Genomic DNA, 23,069 nt, shown 5'->3' with positions numbered 1-23,069 from the left:
AGTGTGTGTGTTCCCAGCATGTAGCTAAAGAAAGCGGTGCAGTGTAAAAGCAGCAACATAGCAGTCCTTAGAATTCCTACCTGTCGTAAATCCAGAGTGATGGTCACCAAGTGGAACTGGCGGCCATTTTTTATGCTTGGGCTCTGCCACCACCCATTGGTGCCGTCAATAGCATTGGTGATTGGATGTTGCTCTGCATAATATCAAGAGAATAGCAAGAACATAAATACCACGAATCCACACCTGGAGTACTGTACTTCAGACAGATGACTCAAAGACAGTGAGACTGTGGAAAGTCAAACTGTCTGGAGCACTAGCCAGCAGGCATAACAGTAAAACCCCAGAATCTCCTCCCCAGCCCTCCCCTATGCATACTTAGAGGCTCTCGACTCTCGTACCTTTGGGGTTTTGACTCTGGGCATTACAGGTTCGACACTGGGAGTTGCGGATGCGTCGTCCTGGTACGTGTTCCACCAGTTTACAGTACATCTCTGGCTCAGGCTCTCCACAGGTGGCATTGGTGGTGATCTCTGCATTACTGGCCAGGTTGAGGATGGCAGGGAAGAGACCTGGCAGAGATAGAGATGGGGTTTCAGACCATGACATGCATCTATCTGCACACAGAGACAGGGTATGATAGAGTACATGGTCTGTCTATTCACATAAGCATGCACACACTAGAAAACACTCCTTCATACTTACACATTATTTCATTTAATTTAGTAGACACTCTTATCCAGAGCCACTTAGATAAGCACACACAAGCACCTTCACATTACCCCCCAAAAAAGATGAGTTGTATCTCTCCCTTCCAACCCCTCCCTATCTCCCACCCCCAATCTACACTCATCCTCATGATTTCTCCTCTGTGTATCTGCAAGGAATGTCTTTGAGGAGCACCCCCCCCCCCCTCCCAAACACACCCCTATCCCCCCACTCTCCACCCACATGTTTACATGGACCATTGATAGGTAAAATGGTCAGGTCGAGGAAATTGACAAAGGCTGGAGTCTATTGATGGGTGGTGTGGGCAGCTGTGGGCTGCTGTTATAACTACCCCAAGGCCCTCTGGGCTTCAAGGCCTTTGTCCCAAAGCATCTCTCCATCTCTGTCCCCTAACAGAGACTTCAGGAGGCTTATGCTAACAGATTAAATTCTACACTGAATAAAAAGAAAAAAATGTTTTTGATGGTGTGCTTATAAGATGCTTGTCATTATATAATTTGTTAACCTTTAGTATAAAAATTAAAGGCCTGCTGGTCATGATTTATAAATGGTTTATACATGTGTTTACTAATGCTAATAAATATATTAACAAATGATGCTTACACTGTTTATTAATAGTTAATAAACTAGATGTTTATGAGCAGATATTCAAAGAAGTCAAACCAAGTGTCACATCAAACAACATTTCACTTAGGGCCACCAAAAAGATAGAGACGGCTCTGGCTGCATGTGTGGTTATGGATGTGGGTACGCAGACCCGCGAGCCACTGCAGCCCCTCATGATGAGTTTAGATTTTTTTGTGGCCCCCACCCCCATCAGTCACCCATACCTGATCTAAAAGATATGTAAGATTCCGAGGAGAACCTTGTGAGCTTGGCCTATGACTTAATCCTATTGAATTGAATGGCCCCAAAGCATTCCTGAGAACACTGATGAGAACACTGATGAGCACTTCAGAGGCTCAAGAGATAAGGAAGCTGGGGGATGAAGTCGTTAGCCTAATGACATAGCAGCAATGAGACATCTGACCAGACCAGTGGTAGCATGTCTTGGAGTCAGACCCACTTATCAGTAGTGACCATTGGGATCAATCCATTTTCAGCGTATGAGCCAGTACCGTACGGTTCGGCTCTGCAAGATAGTGTGAAATCGGTATGACTGTTTGTCTGTTTGTCTATCTGTCGGTCCCTCGGTGGCTGCTGATTTCTCATTGACAGAGAGGCTTGACCCCTGTGCTCTGTGAGCTGGAAAGGGGACACCCAGTGAGAACGGTTTGGAAAGCAATTATCCGGTTCATGACTACTATTCATTAGCTTGTTATAATGCTTTTACCACAGCTTGCCTTAAAAAATAACTTGATTTAATCTTAGAAACTATCCTGGGATAGAAAGAAACCTCAACCATGTTCTCTGACCACCAAACTCACAATGTCTTCATAGTTTGGAAATCAATTATGTTTATTGATTTTAGTCATCCTCAAAGCCAAATCTTAAATCTCAATGGATTTGATCCTGTGAAAGTGAAACACAATATTTATTATTTTGGCTCATGGTAGACCCAATCCCAAGAGGGCTATTTAACAGTACCTAGCTTTGACATGATTAAGCCAGGTGCCGATAGCTGTGTGAAGGCAAGTGACACAGTGACAGCCCTGGTCAGCTGAATCAACACACCACATGGGTGGTATGTTATTGACACACAGCAACTGGTTGTGGACAGGGACAGTCAGTCAGGTCCTGGTATTTCATCAATAAATCACCTCCTAGTCGTGATGTAACGGCACACTGCCTGTCCCTGCTAATCAGTGCTACTAAGCTGACTGACACATAGTCAGGCAATGCTGTCACACATAGATGTGGTAATTTGTGGTAATTTCAGGATTGTTAAGTCTATTAGCTGGGGCTCCTTTGCATTGGGGATGCTTTAGTCATCTGTCTGCGTAATCTGGGCTCCATAATGAACGTTGCCATATGGTGGAAAATGAAATCAAAGCCAAGCTAGCGTCCTTGTCCTACTTGTGTTTATTTTTCTATAATTATGGGCTTTAATCTTCTTTTGAACTGTTGATCACGTACTGGGTGTCTTATTATATCCTGCCTGGTTGGCCCTGTCCGGGGGTATCGTCGGACGGTGTAACAGTGTCTCCCGACCTCTCCTGTCTCAGCCGCCAGTATTTATGCTGCAATAGTTTATGTGTCGGGGGGCTAGGGTCAGTCTGTTATATCTGGAGTATTTCTCCTGTCTTATCTGGTGTCTAGTGGGAATTTAAGTATGCTCCCTCTAATTCTCTCTATCTCCCTCCCCTCCCGGAAGACCTGAGCCCTGGGACTATGCCTCAGGACTTCCTGGCTTGATGACTACTTGCTGTCCCCAGTCCACCTGGTCATGCTGCTGCTCCAGTTTCAACTGTTCTGCCTGCGGCTATGGAACCCTGACCTGTTCACCGGACGTGCTACCTTGTTCCGGACCTGCTGTTTTCGACTCTCTCTCTCTACCGCACCTGCTGTCTCTAACTCTGAATGCTTGGCTATGAAAATCCAACTGACATTTACTCCTGAGGTGCTGACATGTTGCACCCTCTACAACCACTGTGATTATTATTATTTGACCTGCTAGTCATCTACGAACGTTTGAACATCTTGGCCATGTACTGTTATAATCTCCACCCGGCACAGCCAGAAGAGGACTGGCCACCCCTCAGTGCCTGGTTCCACTCTAGGTTTCTTCCTAGGTTCCTGCCTTTCTATGGAGTTTTTCCTAGCTACCGTGCTTGTACATCTGCATTGCTTGCTGTTTGCGGTTTTAGGCTGGGTTTCTGTACAGCACTTTGTGACATCGGCTGATGTAAAAAGGGCTTTATAAATACATTTGATTGGCTATAAAAATACATATATAAAAAATATTAGCCCCATAATCATCTTAATCAGTTTATCTGACATAACATATGAGACAGCTTAGCTTGTTAAATTACAGTTTTGGACTCTGCTGCTTGATATCATGTGATGTAAACTAAAACTGGGCATACATTGGATCTGATTGGTCTGTTGGTTTGACCAATGTGCTCTCAACATCAGAGCTGTGAGGTTTGATCCCCACATTACTGACTGTGTTGCTTTGGGATAAAAGCATCAGCCAAATAACCATTCAATTTATACAGTATATACATCATACATTGTCCTTTCCAGCACCAGTTCCAGCAACTATGGTGGGTGCGTAACCAGGCCAGCGCGATACAGCTAGGCTCGGCTCAGTAGAGTGAAAAGGACATCAGTCGGTCAGTGAGGCCTGGCCAATGTTTGGACAACAAAGTCCTGTGATTGACTGGCCTGGACCTGGGCAGGCCCCCAAAAGTCAGAGGTCATCATATCAGCCTTACACATAGACTTTGTAACTGTCCAATTATGGCGTCAGTGAGAGCATGGGCTGTGCCATTGAGGCCATGTCCATCCTGAAGTAGTCCATTCACTTCTTCTACTACTTCTATGACGGTGCACACAGCCACCTAGAGTGTGTTGTTTGATCAGTTCTAAAACCAAGGTTGGTGATTTTACTGCCAGCTGCAGTTATGGAATGTTTCCTCACTAGTATAATTAATTGGCTGATCCCTTCTGGTGACCTGGATGGAATTAGGAAGTCCCACCCAGTTGACTATTTCAACATGAAAGTCCTCAATGGCGCTGCTCATGCTAAAATTGACTTTTTGGCACTAGAGTCCTCTATCTATCTCTATGGCTTTACCCAGGATTACCAGGGGACTAATTCTGCTAAACTGCGAACATCTTTGGAATGCCACTGTCACTGAACACAAAAGACTAACGTTTCAACAGCTCAATCACTGATAGATAGCATCTGGGTCAATAAGGTAAAAATGCTGGCCATGGCTGAAGATGTTAGCCAATATGCTTGGGTGGGGTATTTGGGGGCTCCTGAGTGGCGCAGCAGTCTAAGGCACTGCATCTCAGCGCTAGAGGAGTCACGACAGACACTGGTTCGATTCCAGACTGTATCACAAGCAGCCATGATTAGGAGTCCGATGGCCCAGCGTCGCCTGGTTTTGGCCAGAGTAGGCAGTCATTGTAAATAAGAATTTGTTCTTAACTGACTTGCCTAGTTAAATAAAGGTTCAAAAATATATACATTAAAAAATATATATACCGTATGCCAGGGTTTTTGGAAAAAGACACAGGATGGTTTTTCAATACCGTCAAAACGAGTTCTTTGAAGTTTTTCAACAAATGTGAATATTTATAGCTACTTTTTAAGTTAATTCCTGCTGTCAACTTGTGCAATAAGTTAGAAGACAAAGCAGATTACGTTCTCCATTTCACTTGTCGCATTATCTTACATTATGAAGCTTACCGTAGTTCCCCAGAACAGTTGAGCCAGTCATGCTTTTGTTTGTATATAGCACAATGGGAGAAAGCGGGAGCTGGTGAGTCCATGGCTCACATGAGGTGATGAAGTTACACGTATGCAATTCATTACTAAATGTTTGCCATCAGATATCTTATAACGGCTTTCTGCTGTGTTTGAAAGTCAAAGAGCTCTGGATTCGTTTTTTCCCCTGTCCTTCCTACAATAATTTATTTCTACTCCGTTCTTCTCCCCTCTGCTCCATGTACACATGCTGCTCTTCCTTTAGAAAAGCATGCATCACAACTTTGTTCATATTATGTACAATTTCTCTCGTTCACTTTCTCTTCTCAATGTCCACACTCACCAAAAATGACATTCGGTAGCTACTAGTTAGGCTTGTATAACTTAATGAGATGAATTTGCCTATCTTTACAATTAGTTTATGTTCATTTTCGCTCGTTAGCATTTAGCCAACATCATCTATGTGATTTTGCTATTAGTTTGTGCTAATTTTGTTAGCATTCTAGTGATAGAGGCAAAAATTATATTGTCTTGCGTTTCTAGCGTCCCCTTGTGTGCTATGCCAGTAATAAAGTAAATCCCGGGATGAGAGAAGGACAGTATGACAATATAAAAATCTGGAAACAGCCCAAGCCTATTAGCCAACTACCGTTTAGCAGTTCAGGTAGCATCACTCAGCGCTTAGCGGACTCGGGTTATGCAGAGAATGTTGTGTAAATAGGATGAGAGGGATTGTGAATTGATTGAACAGTAAAAGTAGTTTAACTGATCGATGCATTCTCTGTGTGGCACATATATTAGTAAAAGTGTTTATTTGAGGGTTTTTGGTTTATCTCCAGAGAGTTCGGTTGGAATGTTCTTGTTTGTACTATTTCCCTCCCCCTCACAGTCAATGGGATTCAGCTCATGCACTCAAACTAGCCTTCAAAAGCCCTTAGAATCAATGCTCGAAAGTTTGGAGAAAAAGGCTGGAGGATGGCACACAATCATACTAAGTACTTCAATAACCATTTGAAAACACCTTACTACATTGCCTTCCACCCCAGTCGGGTTAAAATGCTTGTCTACATTACCACATCTGCTTGTGACTTTGTCGAAAGTTTATAAGTCAAACTTTCACTTCAATAATTAACCACAGGTCATGAACGTGATTCCTTTCTAGATCAGGAGAGGTTGGTGACGTTGATTTCCAACCCCCCGTGGCTTTTTCCGCACTAATATCTAACCTGTTTATGGGCTACGACACACACACGCACACACACACACTCTCTTCAGGGAGTCAGTCAACGCAGCTGAGGACACAATGTAAGCGTATCCTCTTATGAACCATTATCAAGGTGTATGTACTAATGTTATAACACCCAGTACCTCTGACACTAAACCAGGAAGTAGGCAACTGAGTGGATCCAACAAGTCACTCACTCCATTCCAGCTACTCAGAGCCACTCAAAGGTGAGAAGATAACCACAAAAACTCTCTATCTTCAGCATCTCGTATTATTTGCAGTGCTTCCTCAAACCACCTTGAATCCTAATAGGCCCCTACTAAACGTAATCAGATGGGAGGGTGGACTGATAGCAACTAAAGAAGGTGACACAATCAGAACAATGGAGTGTCAACAATGCGGTAGACTGATAAGATATGCAGTCGCAGTGTGACTCAGATGACTAATCTCTGTATTAGAGAGTAGAGGTGTAATAATAAATGTAGAGATATGGAGCCGCTTTGTAATATAAGATATATAGCTGCTGGTTGTAGCTTGAATCTTATTTGCACAAAGATAGATAGCAAGAAATTGATCCCGTGTGGCTCAGTTGGTAGAGCATGGCGCTTGCAACGCCAGGGTTGTGGGTTCATTCCCCACGGGGGGACCAGGATGAATATGTATGAACTTTCCAATTTGTAAGTCGCTCTGGATAAGAGCGTCTGCTAAATGACTTAAATGTAAATATCAAATTAAGTGGCATTTCGGTGGTATTTCAGGAAAAAAATAACCCAAGTATTGTTACAAAATGCTATTTCAGTAAAAAAATGACCCAAGTACTGTTACAAAATGGGAATAGAGGGGCATGAACAAACTACATGCCTGAATGTGTCCACACAAATAACATGTCTCAGAATTTAAGTCGGCATGTTCTTAAATGTGCCTAAAACCAAAAAGAACTTCAGTATGCCACTCTTGGTAACTTTTAATCGTATGCATGGTTACAGCACTAATTCCCGGGTGCACTACAAATCCTCTAGCTATCATTTTTACAACTGTCCTCCTCCAACTTCCCCCCTTCAGTGTGATGGTAGACCTATAGCCAGAGGGCATCCTAAAGAGACTCTGTCATTACTATAGTGCCAACCCATCCACCACGCCCTACTGTGGTCCAGACACAGATACTATAGCTGGATCCAGACACACCTGGCTCTATATAATGATGAGTTCACTTTGGAGGTGTAAAAGTCACTGTCTTAAAATGAGGCTTTAGCTACAGTCAAAATCCCACAGTGGTGTGGTGCTATGAGTGTAAATCAATTCTTTCTCTCAGGTGCAGGGTAAAACGTATGCAAAATGGACCCCCTGACACTGTTTTCTGCTACCAAAAGGGTTGATAATTTCCCAGAGGGAACAGTGTTATGTAGCACAGCTCGACTCAAGGTATCATTCATTAGATCACACTGTAGCAAAAAAAAATGTTTCATATTGGACAAGTTCAGGTAGTCCATCCCTGTTTCAGTCCATTTTCTTCTATTTGGTGTATTAATGAATATGACCCATCTTGGCTCTGTTGACCTCTTCACTGGGTCTCTGTCTTTCCCAGTGTCACATACAAATCGCAGGTGAGAAATCCTATTGGTATGGTAATGCTGCTTTGGATTCCATTTGGGAACCATTGCATATTATTGTACCAGAGTGTTAACACCACCTAATGTTATGAGCTCTAATGAGATTTCACTCTTCATGCTGGGAGCAAATGGGATTGACACCTTTGCTTTGAATCTGTTTGATGTGTTAAATAAATGTAATAGATATATTTGTTGCATTTGGAGATCCCCAACATGGTAAGGCCAACAAGTAGGTACAAGCTTCTCCAATGGCTTTGGGGAAAGGAAATTCCACAGCTACTGGAATTACTCAAACTTTTTCACTTTAATATGTAGGCCAAACAAAAACCACTGATTTCAAAGTGTAACAAACCATACAACTCTATGCCCAATTACAACATTGAACAATTTACACAGTAAATAATACAAAGAAAAAAATGTCTGGAAAATCTGTGCAGATGCAAAGTTTGGTAACAGAATAACTAGGGCTGAGAATAGCCAGGGACACCACAATATTATATTTTCACGATACTTAGGTGCCAATACAATATGTATTGCGATTCTCACGATTCTTTCGATTCTATATGTATTGCGATTATATACTGTGATTTTATTGCGATTCAATGTTCCAAACATATTGCTCACCATATGTCTGCTGCAGATGGACAAGAGGGAGCCATGAGCAAACAAGTTTTTATCAGTCATGGAAATAAAAGTGCTGAAAACAAATTGGGTCCCTATTTAAAAAGAAGATGGAGAACAAGCTATGAAGGAAAATACTGCAGTTTTGGTGCATGTACAGCAAACTAGCGTAAAAATAATATTATGATACTGTCAAAATGATACGAAACGATATATCATAAAAAATGATATCCCGATATGTATACATTTTTTCCACCATCACTAAGAATAATGGTAAAACTTCCCTCAGTTTTATTATTTTACCAAACTTTGTTTCTGCACAGTTCTTCCTGTAAATATGTTTTTGTAAAATGTTTGTGCATAGAGTTATATGGTTTGTTAAACTTTGAAATCAATGGTTTTGGTTTGGTACACATTTTAAAGTCTTAGCAGTTTCACCATGGAATTGCCCAGAAGTCTTCTACAAGCAAGCGATTATTCAAGTTCTCAAGTATTCAAGCATATCAATTAAAAGTGTGTTTCTTAAATGTGTTTAATAGAATGACGAAAAGTTTAACAGTACATAAAAATCAGATTTTTTCTCCAAGTAACACAAAGATATACAAAAAAAGACAAACCAAGAGGGCATGCAATGAAAGCTGGTCTATTTGAACCCACAAAACTGCACCTCAAACATTTTCTACTGATGACATGATTGTTATTGCAATTAGAGGCATTGAATTCGGGCTTGAGGGCGACCCGAGCATGTTAGCATGACTATGCTTTGGAGAAAGAGGCGTCAGCCATTGTCATACATTTCAATGACAATGGCCTGGAATTTCTGTCATGTGAACCTCTTGAGCAAAGACCGTTAGGAATGAAAGGAGAGTAGGTGAGAAAACTAATAACGTCAACGGTTTAACAAAGTAACTATCCCGTAGATTGGCCAGTAATATTAGTTTACTGGTGATGCAACATGGTGTATAATAAAATGGGTAGCCGACTTTCTAATGACTTGGAAAGATCCTGTTTGTAAATTATAAACTTAATGGCTGAATTATTATGCCACAAGTGTCCAATTTCAACACCAACACCCCATGTTTAGGCCTATTACTTTTCACTCAATTTATGCAATAAATATGGTTTATTCTGGTAAATGTAAATAACGGTAAAATAGTAATTAGGCGTACTCCAAGTGTATTATAGCCATCAATAAAACAAAGTATAAATTTACTATTTCTAATCCTCCACTTATGCTTTGCATTAATTAAAGTGCATATTCATTACATTGCATAAATAATTACAAAATGCTTTGCCTCGGATGCACTGAGACCTCGTGCTGAATGAACATTCAGTCAAAATGCAGTCAATTGGAAAATTATTATTTCCAGCTCACCTCTTTGCTGGCACTCCGCGGAGGATGCCCATAGCAGCACAATTGCACAGAAGAAGAGCTTCATCTTTCTCAACACATGTGAACGTTGGGTTCTAATAAATGTCTCCAATAATACGTTAGGAATATATTTTCTAATGTTTACAGGAAATTATAGACTAAAGTTGTTTAGTGTGTCCCCTCCTTCTTATCTCTCCTCTCATTCATTCGGCTAACTTTTCTCTCAACTTTTTCATTCTGTCCCGCTACAAAGTCGCTGGCTGGACCGCACCATTTGGTGAGGAGCAGAGGGGTGTGACCAAATTGCACAACTTTACAAGAGTGGCCCTTTTAACCTCTATACAAGTCAAAGGATACACTGGGTCAACTACATAGAAGCAGGCCTTTAGTATACAGTACCAGGTTGTAGAATTCTGCAACCATGAACTACAGCCCATGTAAAGTTTGAAGCATGATTATGAAACTGGAATGGAAAGCGTCAGTGAGTCACCATTATTTAGGGCATTCAATAACCACAATCAACTGTACAAAGTATATGTAATAAAGGCTTATGTTTGTATGAAACATGTCTTCCAGATTAATTTCATAATGTTATCAACAAAGAGAAACAAAACTAAGCAATTTATAATTCTGGATATTAAAAACTGTTAGCAAAATGAAAGTTTGATCCATTTAGCTACTTTACCAATTCCTATAGAATTCCTAGAGGGCCTCATTTTTGGGTCAGGGGTGTGTGTATTACTGCCCTCATGTGGACACAATGAATATATATGGGAATGATAATAGGGCCTACACTACTGCAGTAATACACTGAGTGTACAAAAACTGAAGAGACCAGCAGTGTGAAAAGACAGGAGTGTTAGGGGGAGTCTACGTGACGTATCACTAAGAACTACAGATTTTATGATTATGATTTGTGTTTCTATAGGGCTTTTCTTCAACTTGAAGCATTTCATATTGTATGGAGGCAGAACTCACCTCTTAGCTCCACCACTAAAATTGTTCCACAACTACGTTTATGCTTCATATCTATTCACACAATAAAATATCTGGGGCAATTGAAACATTCTGTTGTTGACATAAGAACCTACACTGAGTGCACATAACATTAGGAAGACAAAAAATGTAAGTGCCTTTGAACGGGGTATGGTAGTAGGTGCCAGGCGCACCGGTTTTAGTGTGTCAAGAACTGTAATGCTGCTGGGTCCACCACCCAAATAACATCCAGCCAACTTAACACAATGGTGGGAAGTATTGGAGTCAACATAGAGTCCATGCCCCAATGAATTGAGGCTGTTCTGAGGGCAAAAGGGGGGCAGGATTTTATAGAAAGTATCTCTGCAATGTTTTATGTGACAATGTCCTCACATCTCACTCTTTTTGTAGAATGAATGACTTCAGTGACTTATTGATAAATGCCAATGCCATGCCATTGTGCATGATAACACCGGATGACAGAGACATAACAGACATGATTTTTCATCATACAGATAATCACATATGTGTCACGCCCTGACCATAGATTGCTTTGTATGTTTCTATGTTTTGTTTGGTCAGGGTGTGATGTGGGTGGGCATTCTATGTTGTATGTCTAGGTTGTTTGTTTCTGTGTTTGGCCTAGTATGGTTCCCAATCAGAGGCAGGTGTCAGTCGTTGTCTCTGATTGGGAGCCATATTTAGGTAGCCTGTTTTTCTTTGTGTTTTGTGGGTGGTTATTTTCTGTATCCTGTGTTAGTGTTTTCACCATACGGGACTGTTTTGGGTTATTTGTTTGTACTTTTGTTATTTCGTTCAGTGTTCTGTTTGGTTTATTAAATTATCATTATGGACACTTACCACGCTGCATATTGGTCCGATCCTTGCTACTCCTCCTCAGACGAAGAGGACGAAACCCGTTACAATATGTGACAATGTCCTCTTTTCCTTCTGTGCATTCACAGTGAGTAGAGAAATTATTGCTGTCACCATCCCTGTCTAATGAGCCTGTAAAGCACAAACATGACCTAAAAGGGATACTTCGTGATTTTGACAATGGACCTGTATCTACTTCCCCAGAGTCAGATGAACTCGTGAATAGCATTTTTACATCTCTGTGTCCAGTATGAAGGAAGTTAGAAGTAGTTTCGCGAGCCAATGCTAACTAGCGTTTGCACAATGACTGGATGTCTATGGGTTTCTGCTAGCATGCTATTCCTATGCTAACACCTATTCCTGGAAATCATGATGGGTTAGGCGGGTATAGATCAGGACAGTAACAGTCAACACTAATAGAGATATGGGTACAGGAAGGTGTTCCCACCGGGCACACACTGGTTGAATCAACATTGTTTGCACGTAATTTCAATTAAATTACATTGAACCAACAATGGAATTGACATTGAATTGTGGGTTGAAACTCCCCTATAGAGTTATGGCATTAATGGAGTTTCACCAGCTTGTCTAATATAATCACCAGGTATCTCTTGTGTGAAGAAACTTGGGGAAACCAGCTGGAAGGTTTGAGTGATGCCAGTGGAGACCCGTCATTCAGGGAAGGTGGGGCAGAGCTAAACAAAGAAATACAGTACATACAGTAGCAATCAAAAGTTTGGGCACAGCTACTCATACAAGGGTTTTTCTTTATTTTTACTATTTTCTACATTGCAGAATAATAGTGAAGACATAAAAACTATGAAATAACACATATGGAATCATGTAGCAACCAGAAAAGTGTTAAACAAATCAAAATATATTTTATATTCTTCAAAGTAGCCACCCTTTGCCTTGATGACAGCTTTACACACGCTTGGAATTCTCTCAACCAGCTTCATGAGGTAGTCACCTGCAGTGGTGTAAAGTACTTAAGTAAAAAATACTTTTACTTTTTTTTACAATTTTTACTTTTACTTCACTACATTACTAAAGAAAATGATGTACTTTTTACTCTATACATTTTCCCTGACACCCAAAAGTACTCATTACATTTTGAATGCTTAGCAGGACAGAAAATTGTCCAATTCGCACAGTTATCAAAGGAAAATCCATGGTCATCAATACTGCCTCTGATCTAGCGGACTCACTAAGCACAAATGCTTTGTTTTTAAGTTATGTCTGAGTGTTGGAGTGTGAACCTGGCTATCCGTGAATAAAAAAAACAACTACAACTACATTTACTTTTGATACTTAAGTATATTTTATACCAAATACTTTTAGACTTTAACTGAAATAATATTTTACTGGGTGACTTTCACTTTTAACTTTAGTCATTTTATATGAAGGTATCTTTACTTTTACTCAAGTATGAGAATTTAGTACTTTTCCACCACTGGTCACCTGGAATGCATTTCAATTAACAGGTGTGCCTTGTTAAAAGTTAATTTGTGGAATTTCTTTCCTTCTTAATGCATTTGAGCCAATCAGCTGTGTTGTGACAAGGTATTTTATTTAACTAGGCAAGTCAGTAAAGAACCAATTCCTATTTACAATGACAGCTGAGGAACAGTGGGTTAACTGCCTTGTTCAGGGGCAGAACGACAGATTTTTACCTTGTCAGCGCAGGGATTCAATCTAGCCCCCTTCCGGTTACTGACCCAACGCTCTAATCACTAGGCTACCTGCCACCCCAGGTAGGGGTGGTATACAGAAGATAGCCCTATTTGGTTAAAGACCAAGTCCATTTTATAGCAAGAACAGCTCAAATAAGCAAAGAGAAACGACAGTCCATCATTCTTAAGACATGGTCAGTCAATCTGGAAAGTTTCAAGAACATTGAATGTTTCTTCAAGTGCAGTTACAAAAACCATCAAGCCCTATGATGAAACTTGCTCTCATGAGGACCGCCACAGGAATGGAAGACCCAGAGTTAACTCTGCTGCAGAGGATAAGTTCAATAGAGTTAACGGCACCTCAGATTGCAGCCCAAATAAATGCTTCACAGAGTTCAATTAACAGACACATCTCAACATCAACTGTTCAGAGGAGACTGCGTGAATCAGGCTTTCATGGTCAAGTTGCTGCAAAGAAACCACTACTAAGGACACCAATAAGAAGAAGAAACTTGCTTGGACCAAGAAACATGAGAAATGGACATTAGACCGGTGGAAATCTGTCCTTTGGTCTGATGAGTCCAAATTTGAGATTTTTGGTTTCGACCTCCGTGTCTTTGTGAGACGCAGAGTAGGTGAACGGAGTATCTCTGCATGTGTGGTTCCCACCGGGAATCATGGAGGAGGAGGTGTGATGATGTGGGGGTGCTTTGCTTGTGCCACTGACAATGATTTATTTAGAATTGAAAACACACTTAACCAACATGACTACTACAGCATTCTGTAGCGATACGCCATCCCATCTGGTTTGCGCTTAGTGGGACTATCATTTGTTTTTCAACAGAACAATGACCCAAAACACACCTCCACGCCGTGTAAGTGCTATTTGACCAAGAAGGAGAGTGATGGTGCTGCATCAGATTACCTGGCCTCCACAATCACCCGACCTCAACCCAATTGAGATGGTTTGGGATGAGTTGGACCGCAAAGTGAAGGAAAAGCAGTCAACAAGTGCTCAGCATTCAAGACTTTTGGAAAAGCATTCCAGGTGAAGCTGGTTGAGAGAATGCCAAGAGTGTGCAAAGCTGTCAACAAGGCAAATGGTGGCTACATTGAAGAATATAAAATATATTTTGTTTAACACTTTTTGGTGACTACAATTCTATATGTGTTATTTCATATTGTATATATAATTTTTTTGTTGCCTGTTTTGCATGTTATTTTGGCATTAATATGTGTCACAAATCAGTTTGCTAACAATTTAAAAAACCATCTTTGAGTCGCATACAAACAGGGTCTCTTTTTTGCTTTCTTCACTAAGGCAGCTCCAAAATGCAGGTGTTTCAGCCTAGCTCAGTGCTTTCTGTGGTGGTGGGGCAGCCAGTGGAAAATACGGAGCGTAGAGGTTGGTAATGTTCTCTGGTTGCGCCGTGATTGGCTCAGTGTTCTGTCACTCATGGGGACACTACGTAACCGCAAAATCTACAGGGAGAGCTCGAAAATTCAAGCCCCTTGGATGCTGAAATAGATTTACATTAGAAGTGCCCATCCAAGAAGGCTAAAGGTCATTGGCCACAGATAAAATTATGTCCAATCACGTTATATCTACCATAGCTTTGATTGGACTGATCATGTCAACATCATACTTTCAAAATCTTAGCTAGCAAGCTAGACAAGCAGTCATCATTATGAATCAAGTCGAAAATCTACAGGCCAATCCTTTTCAATCTTTGTCATTTGAATTGAAATTATAGATCAAATGTATCGGTGCTCATCGGCCATTGGACATAAACATTACACAACAAGTTGGAAATCACAAATTCAACAATGAGTGGTTTGGAAGGAATCAGTGGCTAACTACAAGCGTTGCAAAGCAATCACTAGCCTGTTATTCAGTGGAGTGGGTGTGTGATCCAAGTCTGGGTTTCCAAGCTTAAAAGGATAAACATTTACATACAACACCATGGACCAGAAAAGGTTGAATACATTGTCCATGCTGTCAATGTAACATGACTTCTGCCGCTTTCAAAACAACTGGAAACTCGGAACTGGGAAATCAGACTTCAGTGAGTTCAAGACAACTGGAAACTCACTCTAGAGCTCCGACCTGAAGATCACTGACGTCATGATTCGACCTTGTTTTTTTCAGGGTTGTCTTGAAAGCACCATAAATCTAGAGAATTCCAGACTGGATGACAAAGTTTGATGAAAAAATTTGCCCACAAGAAGGACTGCCGCACCACCTTCCCGTTCAAGTGTGCACAGCACAACAAGGTGAGTCCAAAAATGTATTGTATGCTGCTGCATAAATTATATAATATGCCAGGGAAAAATGTATACTATAGCTAGGAAAATAATATTAAGTGTGTGTTGTGAAGTAAGCTGTTAGTAGCCCATGTGCGTCACCCTAATAATTTGGTCCCTTTCCCCTCATAACTTAGCCTACCGTTCTGATTTGGTGATGCACATGTAGCCTATAGCCTGTTTGAGAGAAATGTAATCATTGAATATTGTAAGAGCTTTCCTTGTCTACTTCCGAGTGACGCAGCAGTCTAAGGCACTGCATCACAGTACAAGAGGCGTCACCACAGTCACTGGTTCAATTCCAGGCTGTATCACATCCGGCCATGATTGGGAGTCACATAGGGCGGCGCACAATTGGCCCAGCGCCGTCCGGGTTTGGCCGGGGTAGGACGTCATTGTAAATAAGAATTTGTTATTAATTGACTTGCCTAGTTCAATAAAAATGATATGCCCCTTTTACTTATCCTACGGTTCTGACTTGGTGTACAGGGAGAATACTGTAAGAACGACTCATGTTCTGAATTCTGTCGCTGTACATTTCAAAAGTGCTGAACAAATAGTTATATTGACTACTGTACGTCCGTCCTAGCTCGCTCATTAAAGTCTTAATCGAAATTACGGATTGCCTCTTATCCATTCGTCGTTCTCTTATGCCATAGTTTGTACATCTCAATTGTCAGTGAAACCACATTTGTTTAAGCAAGTCAGCTATATCAACTAAATGAGGCTGAATGAACTGTTTCGCTGCCAGACAAGGGTCCGCTGATAGCCAGGTATAGCGGAGGTAAGGATTCACTCCATGGTGCTTGAAAGAAAGCTCTACTGTTGGGACAGCTTTATGTAGACCCTAACAGTTTGTGTGCACCGTTTGTCACCGTTATAGTGCAATTAATGTATTGTTTAGTGTTGTGTTGTGTAGTGGCATTGCTGGCATGCATCTTAACAATTTAGTTTGCCCCACCAAGATTTACATGCTAAAATCGACACTGAGTGATGCATGTTTTAACCAGGATGTTTAGTCTGTATCTGTATCTACAGCAGCTTCTATCAAGGAGGAACGTATTAGGCCAGACTGAGGAAAGAGGTTAGTGGGTGTTTGTATAAATAAGAGGGACATTGAACATAACCACCATAGAGACAGACAGACAGACAGACAGACAGACAGACAGACAGACAGACAGACAGACAGACAGACAGACAGACAGACAGACAGACAGACAGACAGACAGACAGACAGACAGACAGACAGACAGACAGACAGACAGACAGACAGACAGACAGACACAGACAGACAGACAGACACAGCACACATGGTTCTATTGATAAGGGGACAAGGGGTTAAAGCAGGTACACTACCATTGCTCCTTTCAGAAGAGGGCTCTATGTTATGACTTCATGGCTTGGTCATCTGCAAAAGAAAGGGACAGCGAGTTTATAAACAGGGCTCAGAAGGTCAGTGTCTGGTCGGGATAGGCCTTATCTGTCATACAGAGGAGATGGATAGAGGCATGAAAGCACAGTCCCAAAGACACGGTATTATTCTGATATTAGTGTAGCAATGTAGTAGTGTAGTTCTGAACCAATGGGTTACCGACATAATATCCCCTGTGACTTGCAATATATTCTATTGTTATGCATTTATTGTGCCCAATGCAATATACGTTTTTTTTTCTCTTCTGGTGTTTGACTGACTGAAAGTCATGTTATTGGAACTCATGCCTTCAAGGGTAGTCCTAGTCAAGCCTTAAGGTGTGGAGCACTGCTGGTTTCCTTTACCCCGATGGCTAGAGTCCATCGGGGTAAAGGAAGGGAAAGGGAAAGAAAAATGAAGGGAAAGAAATGAAGGGAAAGAAAAATAACTAAAGGAATAAAGGAAATAGCAAGGCTATAATAGTTTAAAAAAATAATAATTGCAAACATTTCAAATATTATTTCAACTAGATAAATAATAGTAATAAAGTTGCTTTCCGAAGAGGGGGTGTTGGCAGGCATAAAATACAAATAAATCCTTTCAAACCCAATAGACAAGCCTAATGAAACTACAATGAACTCTTATCGACTATGGAACATTTTTTAATACATAACAACTCAAAATATGACTGAGACATACAATACTCAACAGTGTGGTCCAGAACTGGCACACCTTACTATTATTACACAGTTTCCAGAGCAACTTGTTGGGGTACTTTCCATGTGGCCTTGTCTCCCTCCTGGCCATGTTCCCTGGACTCATCTACTGTTTCAGGAATGACCAGAGTCAGCTCTTCAGAGATAAGTAACTGAAAAGGAGAGACCATTACAGGCTGACTACACCGCTCGCGTCGCGTGCGTGAGCGTTGCAAAATAAACTTTGAAATCTATATCATTCAATTATTACACGCACACTGCTCGCGCGCGCTAAAGAGCGTCTGCGTTGCCAAGGGCTAAAATTTCCTGACCCTTTCCTGTTTCTGGACTCTGTACCTGCCTGCCTGACCATTCTGCCTGCCTTGACCATTCTGTACCTCCTGGACTCTGATCTGGTTTTGACCTTTTGCCTGTCCACGACCATTATCTTGCCTACCCCTTTGGATTATTAAACATTGTAAGACTCCAACCATCTGCCTCCTGTGTCTGCCTCTGGGTCTCGCCTTGTGCCATGATACTCTCAAGGAGCCACACAGTGGTCACAACCGCTGAGGTGTCACTATGCCTTCCTTTGCAGATTAGGACTGGGTTGGACAGGGCTAGGGCATGGTTACACCTCATTTCTAGGTTAGAGGATAAATGCCTTGGTTTGAGGGAAAAGTTGGAGCAGTCCACCATACTGGACCTGAGCAATCTGCACTCTGATCTGCTGCGCCATCTTGTGGTGATTTGGGATTAGTCGTATACATTCACTGTCATCATCAGTAGTACTTCAGAGTCATCTAACAACATGATTTCATTCCTAGACTGTAAAAATACTCAAACTTGACCTGTGTCAAGTGCTGTCTCTACCTCTTTCCTCTTTTTTCTCCATCTCTTTCTCTTGCTCTCTCTCTCTATCGTCTTTTTCAATGAAGTGTAATCACATCTGTCCCTACTCTATGTCTTTCTCTGTCTGGGGGGAATCAGAGAGTCATAATGAGTCAGGCTGAGGCTTGGAGGCTGCTCTTCATTAGCCACGGAAGCAGCAGCTGAAGCCCATTTGCAGATCCTCACCGTTGGCACCATTATCCCGCTCTGCAAGTCCTGCCTGGCACTGGCACCGACCTGCCGCTCTACCAATTTGGGTGCCCATGGGTAGTGGCCGCTTTTTCCAGCTGGTCCTCCACTACTAATGGCACCAGGGCAGTACCTGTGTGTATGCAGAAAGAGCCCAGGTAACTCAATCACATCAATCAGACGCTGAAGTGGAACTCCGGGAGCTGGCTCATTGACTCATCTGAGAATACTAGTGTCTGTCAGGTGATGTCATTAAGATGGTTGAAGTCATGTGAAGTCCGGCAGACAGACAGAGTGACAGATTAATATAATGAACAGAGGTAAAACACAGCATATCTATCTACCTTCCCTCTCCGGTGAGGCTCCATGCTCGACTGTGTTTGTAATGTGTGTGTCTCCCCAGGTGGGGCCTAGTTAGGCTGCACAGCAGTACTTCATCATCATGGCGAGCGCCTGTCAGAAGAACAATTGGTTTTTATCCTCAGATGCTGTTTCAACAGTCCAAACCCGATTTGGGTACTTTGTAACTGCATTAACCGTATACTGTGGTCATACGTCACTTTCCCCCACCACCTCTCAGGGAACATTACAAATGGCATCTTTATGTTGTGTAATAGCCTGTGGGGCTTCCTTTCTATTCCTCATACCACTCTATCTGCACATTATTTTTATTCTATTTGCCTCTTGTTATGGCTGCAGAGCTAGATTAAGAAATTACATTTCAGATATTAAATAGTCCCCTGTTGAATATAGGGATGAATAAAAATGGAAAATATGGTTTAAGTCGTGGGAGAATGTGGGAAATTGAAAATATTTCATAGCTAATAGAATCAGTGCACCGGGAGACTGAACCATTACAGGAACTAAGAGGAATTGGCACAACTGTGGCCTAAGGTATAGATACTTGTCTGTTTCATCCATTCAAGGGATCCCCTTACTGTGCAGGCTGGCGTGCCTTGGGAGAATGGGTGTGGCGACCGTGGCCTAAACCAAAGTAGTAGAAACGAAGCTTCCCAAAGCATTGGGGCTTTCCAGCCAATTGTGTCGAAAATAGGTTAATTGCTCGAGGCTATGATCAACCTGATCTTCAAAATAATTTAGAGCAGCCAAATTATTCTAGATCAGGTCCCACACGCCCTAGTACGTGTGCAGCATAGCCTTCTTGGTCACGTACACATATTTTGCCAATGTTATGCTTATGTTTCTAGCTCCAACAGAGCAGTAGACCTAACAATACAAAACAATACAAACAAATGAAGAAATATCAGAATGAGCAATGTCAGAGTCTGGAATATAAATATATTTATATATATATATATATATATATATATATATATATATATATATATATATATATATATATATATATATATATATGTGTTTGTATAAAATGGTGTGTATAGACAGTATGGACAGTATATGACTAGGAAAGGTGTGTACAGCAGAAGTTATATAGGATGAGCCATGACTGGAATACAGTATATACACATATGAAGTGGGTAAAACAGTATTTAAACATTATTAAAGTGTTCAATGACTTTGTAAATAGGGCAGCAGTCTCTAAGGTGCAGGGTGGAGTACCAGCTAGTAACAGTGACTAAGTTCAGGGCAGGGTACTGGGCGGAGGCCGGTTAGTGGGGACTATTTAACTGATGGCCTGGAGATTCTGTTTCTGTTTTTCAGTCTCTCGGTCCTAGCTTTTGATGGTCCTCAGAGCATGTGCAGACCAGCTGACTAGAGTGTTTACGGACATATTCAATCTCTCCCTATACCAGTCTGTTGTCCCCCTTGCTTCAAAATGTCCACCATTCTTCCTGTATCCAAGAAAGCAAAAGTAATTGAATTATCGCCCTGTAGTACTCACTTCTGTCATCATGAAGTGCTTTGAGAGGCTAGTTAAGGATCATATCACCTCCACCTTACCCACTACAATTTGCATACCGCCCCAACAGATCCACGGATGACGCAATCGCCATCGCACTGCACACTACCCTATCCCATCTGGACAAGAGGAATACCTATGTAAGAATGCTGTTCATCGACCACAGCTCAGCCTTCAATATCATAGTGACATTCAAGCTCATCACTAAGCTCGGGGCCCTGGTTCTGAACCCCGCCCTGTGGAACTGGGTCCTGGACTTCCTGACAGCCCGACCCCAGGTCGGGCAACAACATCTCCGCCATGCTGATCCTGAAAAGGGGCCCCACCAAGGTGTGTGCTTAGCCCTCTCCTGTAATCCCTGTCAAACCATGACTGCATGGCCAAGCCCGACTCCACACCATCATCAAGTTTGTGGTGAAGAAGGTGCAACAGTGCCTCTTCAACCTCAGGTGGTTGTTCGATGACGCGACAATTTGGACGTCATTGATCACGTGCTTCTGATAAGGTGATACAGGCATTGGCACACTGCTTTGAAGTAAACTGTTCAGCCAAATTTCGACACATGCCTCAGAGCTTCGGTATCAAACGTAACATCACTACAGCAAAGTGATGTCAATGGATTGTGAGTATGTTTATGGCAAGGTTGCCCGTAGCCACTGGTACCTGTTCCCCTTTTCTCATGGTGCGCCTTTGTTGGCCAGAAATAAGAATATCGATTTAAACGTAATACATTGATTGAATGTCTATGTGCTATTGAAACTCAGCGGATGATTTAACCTGTTGTGCTTATGTCCAGCAGCGTCAGCATTGATTGTACAGAGCGTTAGGCGCTGAAGATGTTGTCCATGAGAAGCTTTTATTGAGTAATTGAGATTAGGAATAAAACATATATTTTTGAATATTTCTGGCCTGATCATGCTCATATTCCACTCCCTGATGTAAAGAACCTGTGTATTTTAGATTAGTCCCAATGACTTCACCTCATCTATAAAAAAGGTGGTGGAGTACGGCTAGTTATTTAATAGTTATTTATGGTTAAATCCCCCACGAAACATTTACTCACAGTGTAACCTGACAATTTTCTACTAAGGCCAAAATAAACTGACTGGAGAGAGAAAAAGAAAGGTACACAATTACCATAAAACCTGGATTTTGGAAATATTTAATCTTCGTCATGCTTTATAGAATTTCCTTGCTATAGACTTGTGTTGAGTGGTCGACTAAGGCAACCTCAACAGTTTGCTTGCGTGACTAATCTTCTTACCATTTGGCCTTGACACTGGTCACGTTCCCCTGCTCAGACGTTGCACGCATCAACCAATGGTTGCGTGCCACGTCATCGACTGTGTTCTCGACTGACAGATTGCTATAACATATGATGTGGTTAGCTGATACGTAAAATCAGCAACGCTTGGACAGAGGGACACACCCACTCTCCTCCTGATGTCTTCTTCAGACTCATTTGTGTTCCTCATCAGGTTTTTGTTTCACCAGAAGGCAAGCCATAGGGTTCAAACATAGAGCTTATCAGTAGCCAACTCTGCCTGCTTGTGAATGCTTGACCAATCTCCAAATCCCAGCAAAAACAAACACAAACCCCCATCAAACTTTCCCCAAAACTTGGCAAGGAAAGCTATGCAAATGAGGTCCTCAGTCAAGACACTGCACGTGGATAATTGGCATTCATAATTTCAGACAACACCAGAATAACTAGCTGGTAGCACATAATCCACTACCATTCCTTGTCTTGAATCTATTTCCCGGGATAAACACGGCGGAACGAGGCGGCTTGTGATCAGCCGCCGGTGGTGATAGCTAATCTGATCCCGGCAGGTACGACACCAACACAAACCATGCATGAACAATACCTTCAAAGAGACGCATCTCTCGTCTGTTGACTCTTAGTTTATTTCAGTCCATCCAATCAGAGACAGTAAGTTTATTTCAGTCCATCCAATCAGAGACAGTAGCCAGGGAATTGGGTGCTGCTTCTTCCAAAATCTTCCCCTAGGGAAAACAATGATCTGGCTCTGATTACGGGATTCTGGGATTCCCCAGGGCCAGGAATAATCCTTCCTGCTTTTTTTCCATCGGAGAGGGGGCATCCTGGGCTTATCAGTGGCACCATGCTCATTGATAGCCGAAAGGCCTTTGTGATAAGGTTCCTGTCTCTCACTGTCCTTCCGCATCAATACCAGCACCCTACCTGCAGACTGCTAGTGCTTACAGTATATGGCATAA

At 41.8% G+C, this 23,069-nt stretch overlaps 1 protein-coding gene across 1 annotated transcript in view; it reads right to left on the bottom strand.

Moving 5' to 3' along the window:
- The window catches only part of lama1 (laminin, alpha 1), a 73,931-nt gene extending 63,932 nt beyond the window's left edge, over positions 1 to 9,999 (bottom strand). The window contains exons 1-3 of the mRNA XM_038997216.1: positions 9,936 to 9,999; positions 399 to 569; positions 81 to 193 (exon numbers count right to left, since the gene is read on the bottom strand). Of these exons, the coding sequence (XP_038853144.1) occupies positions 81 to 193; positions 399 to 569; positions 9,936 to 9,999 (348 nt within the window). The remainder of the gene's footprint in view (positions 1 to 80; positions 194 to 398; positions 570 to 9,935) is intronic.
- Positions 10,000 to 23,069: the final 13,070 nt, after the last annotated feature.

This window comes from Salvelinus namaycush, chromosome 7 (genome assembly GCF_016432855.1).
Source record: "Salvelinus namaycush isolate Seneca chromosome 7, SaNama_1.0, whole genome shotgun sequence".
Classification (NCBI taxonomy): Eukaryota; Metazoa; Chordata; class Actinopteri; order Salmoniformes; family Salmonidae; genus Salvelinus; species Salvelinus namaycush.
The sequence above is the reverse complement of the archived record's forward strand: the minus strand, read 5'-3'. Positions and strand labels throughout refer to the sequence as shown.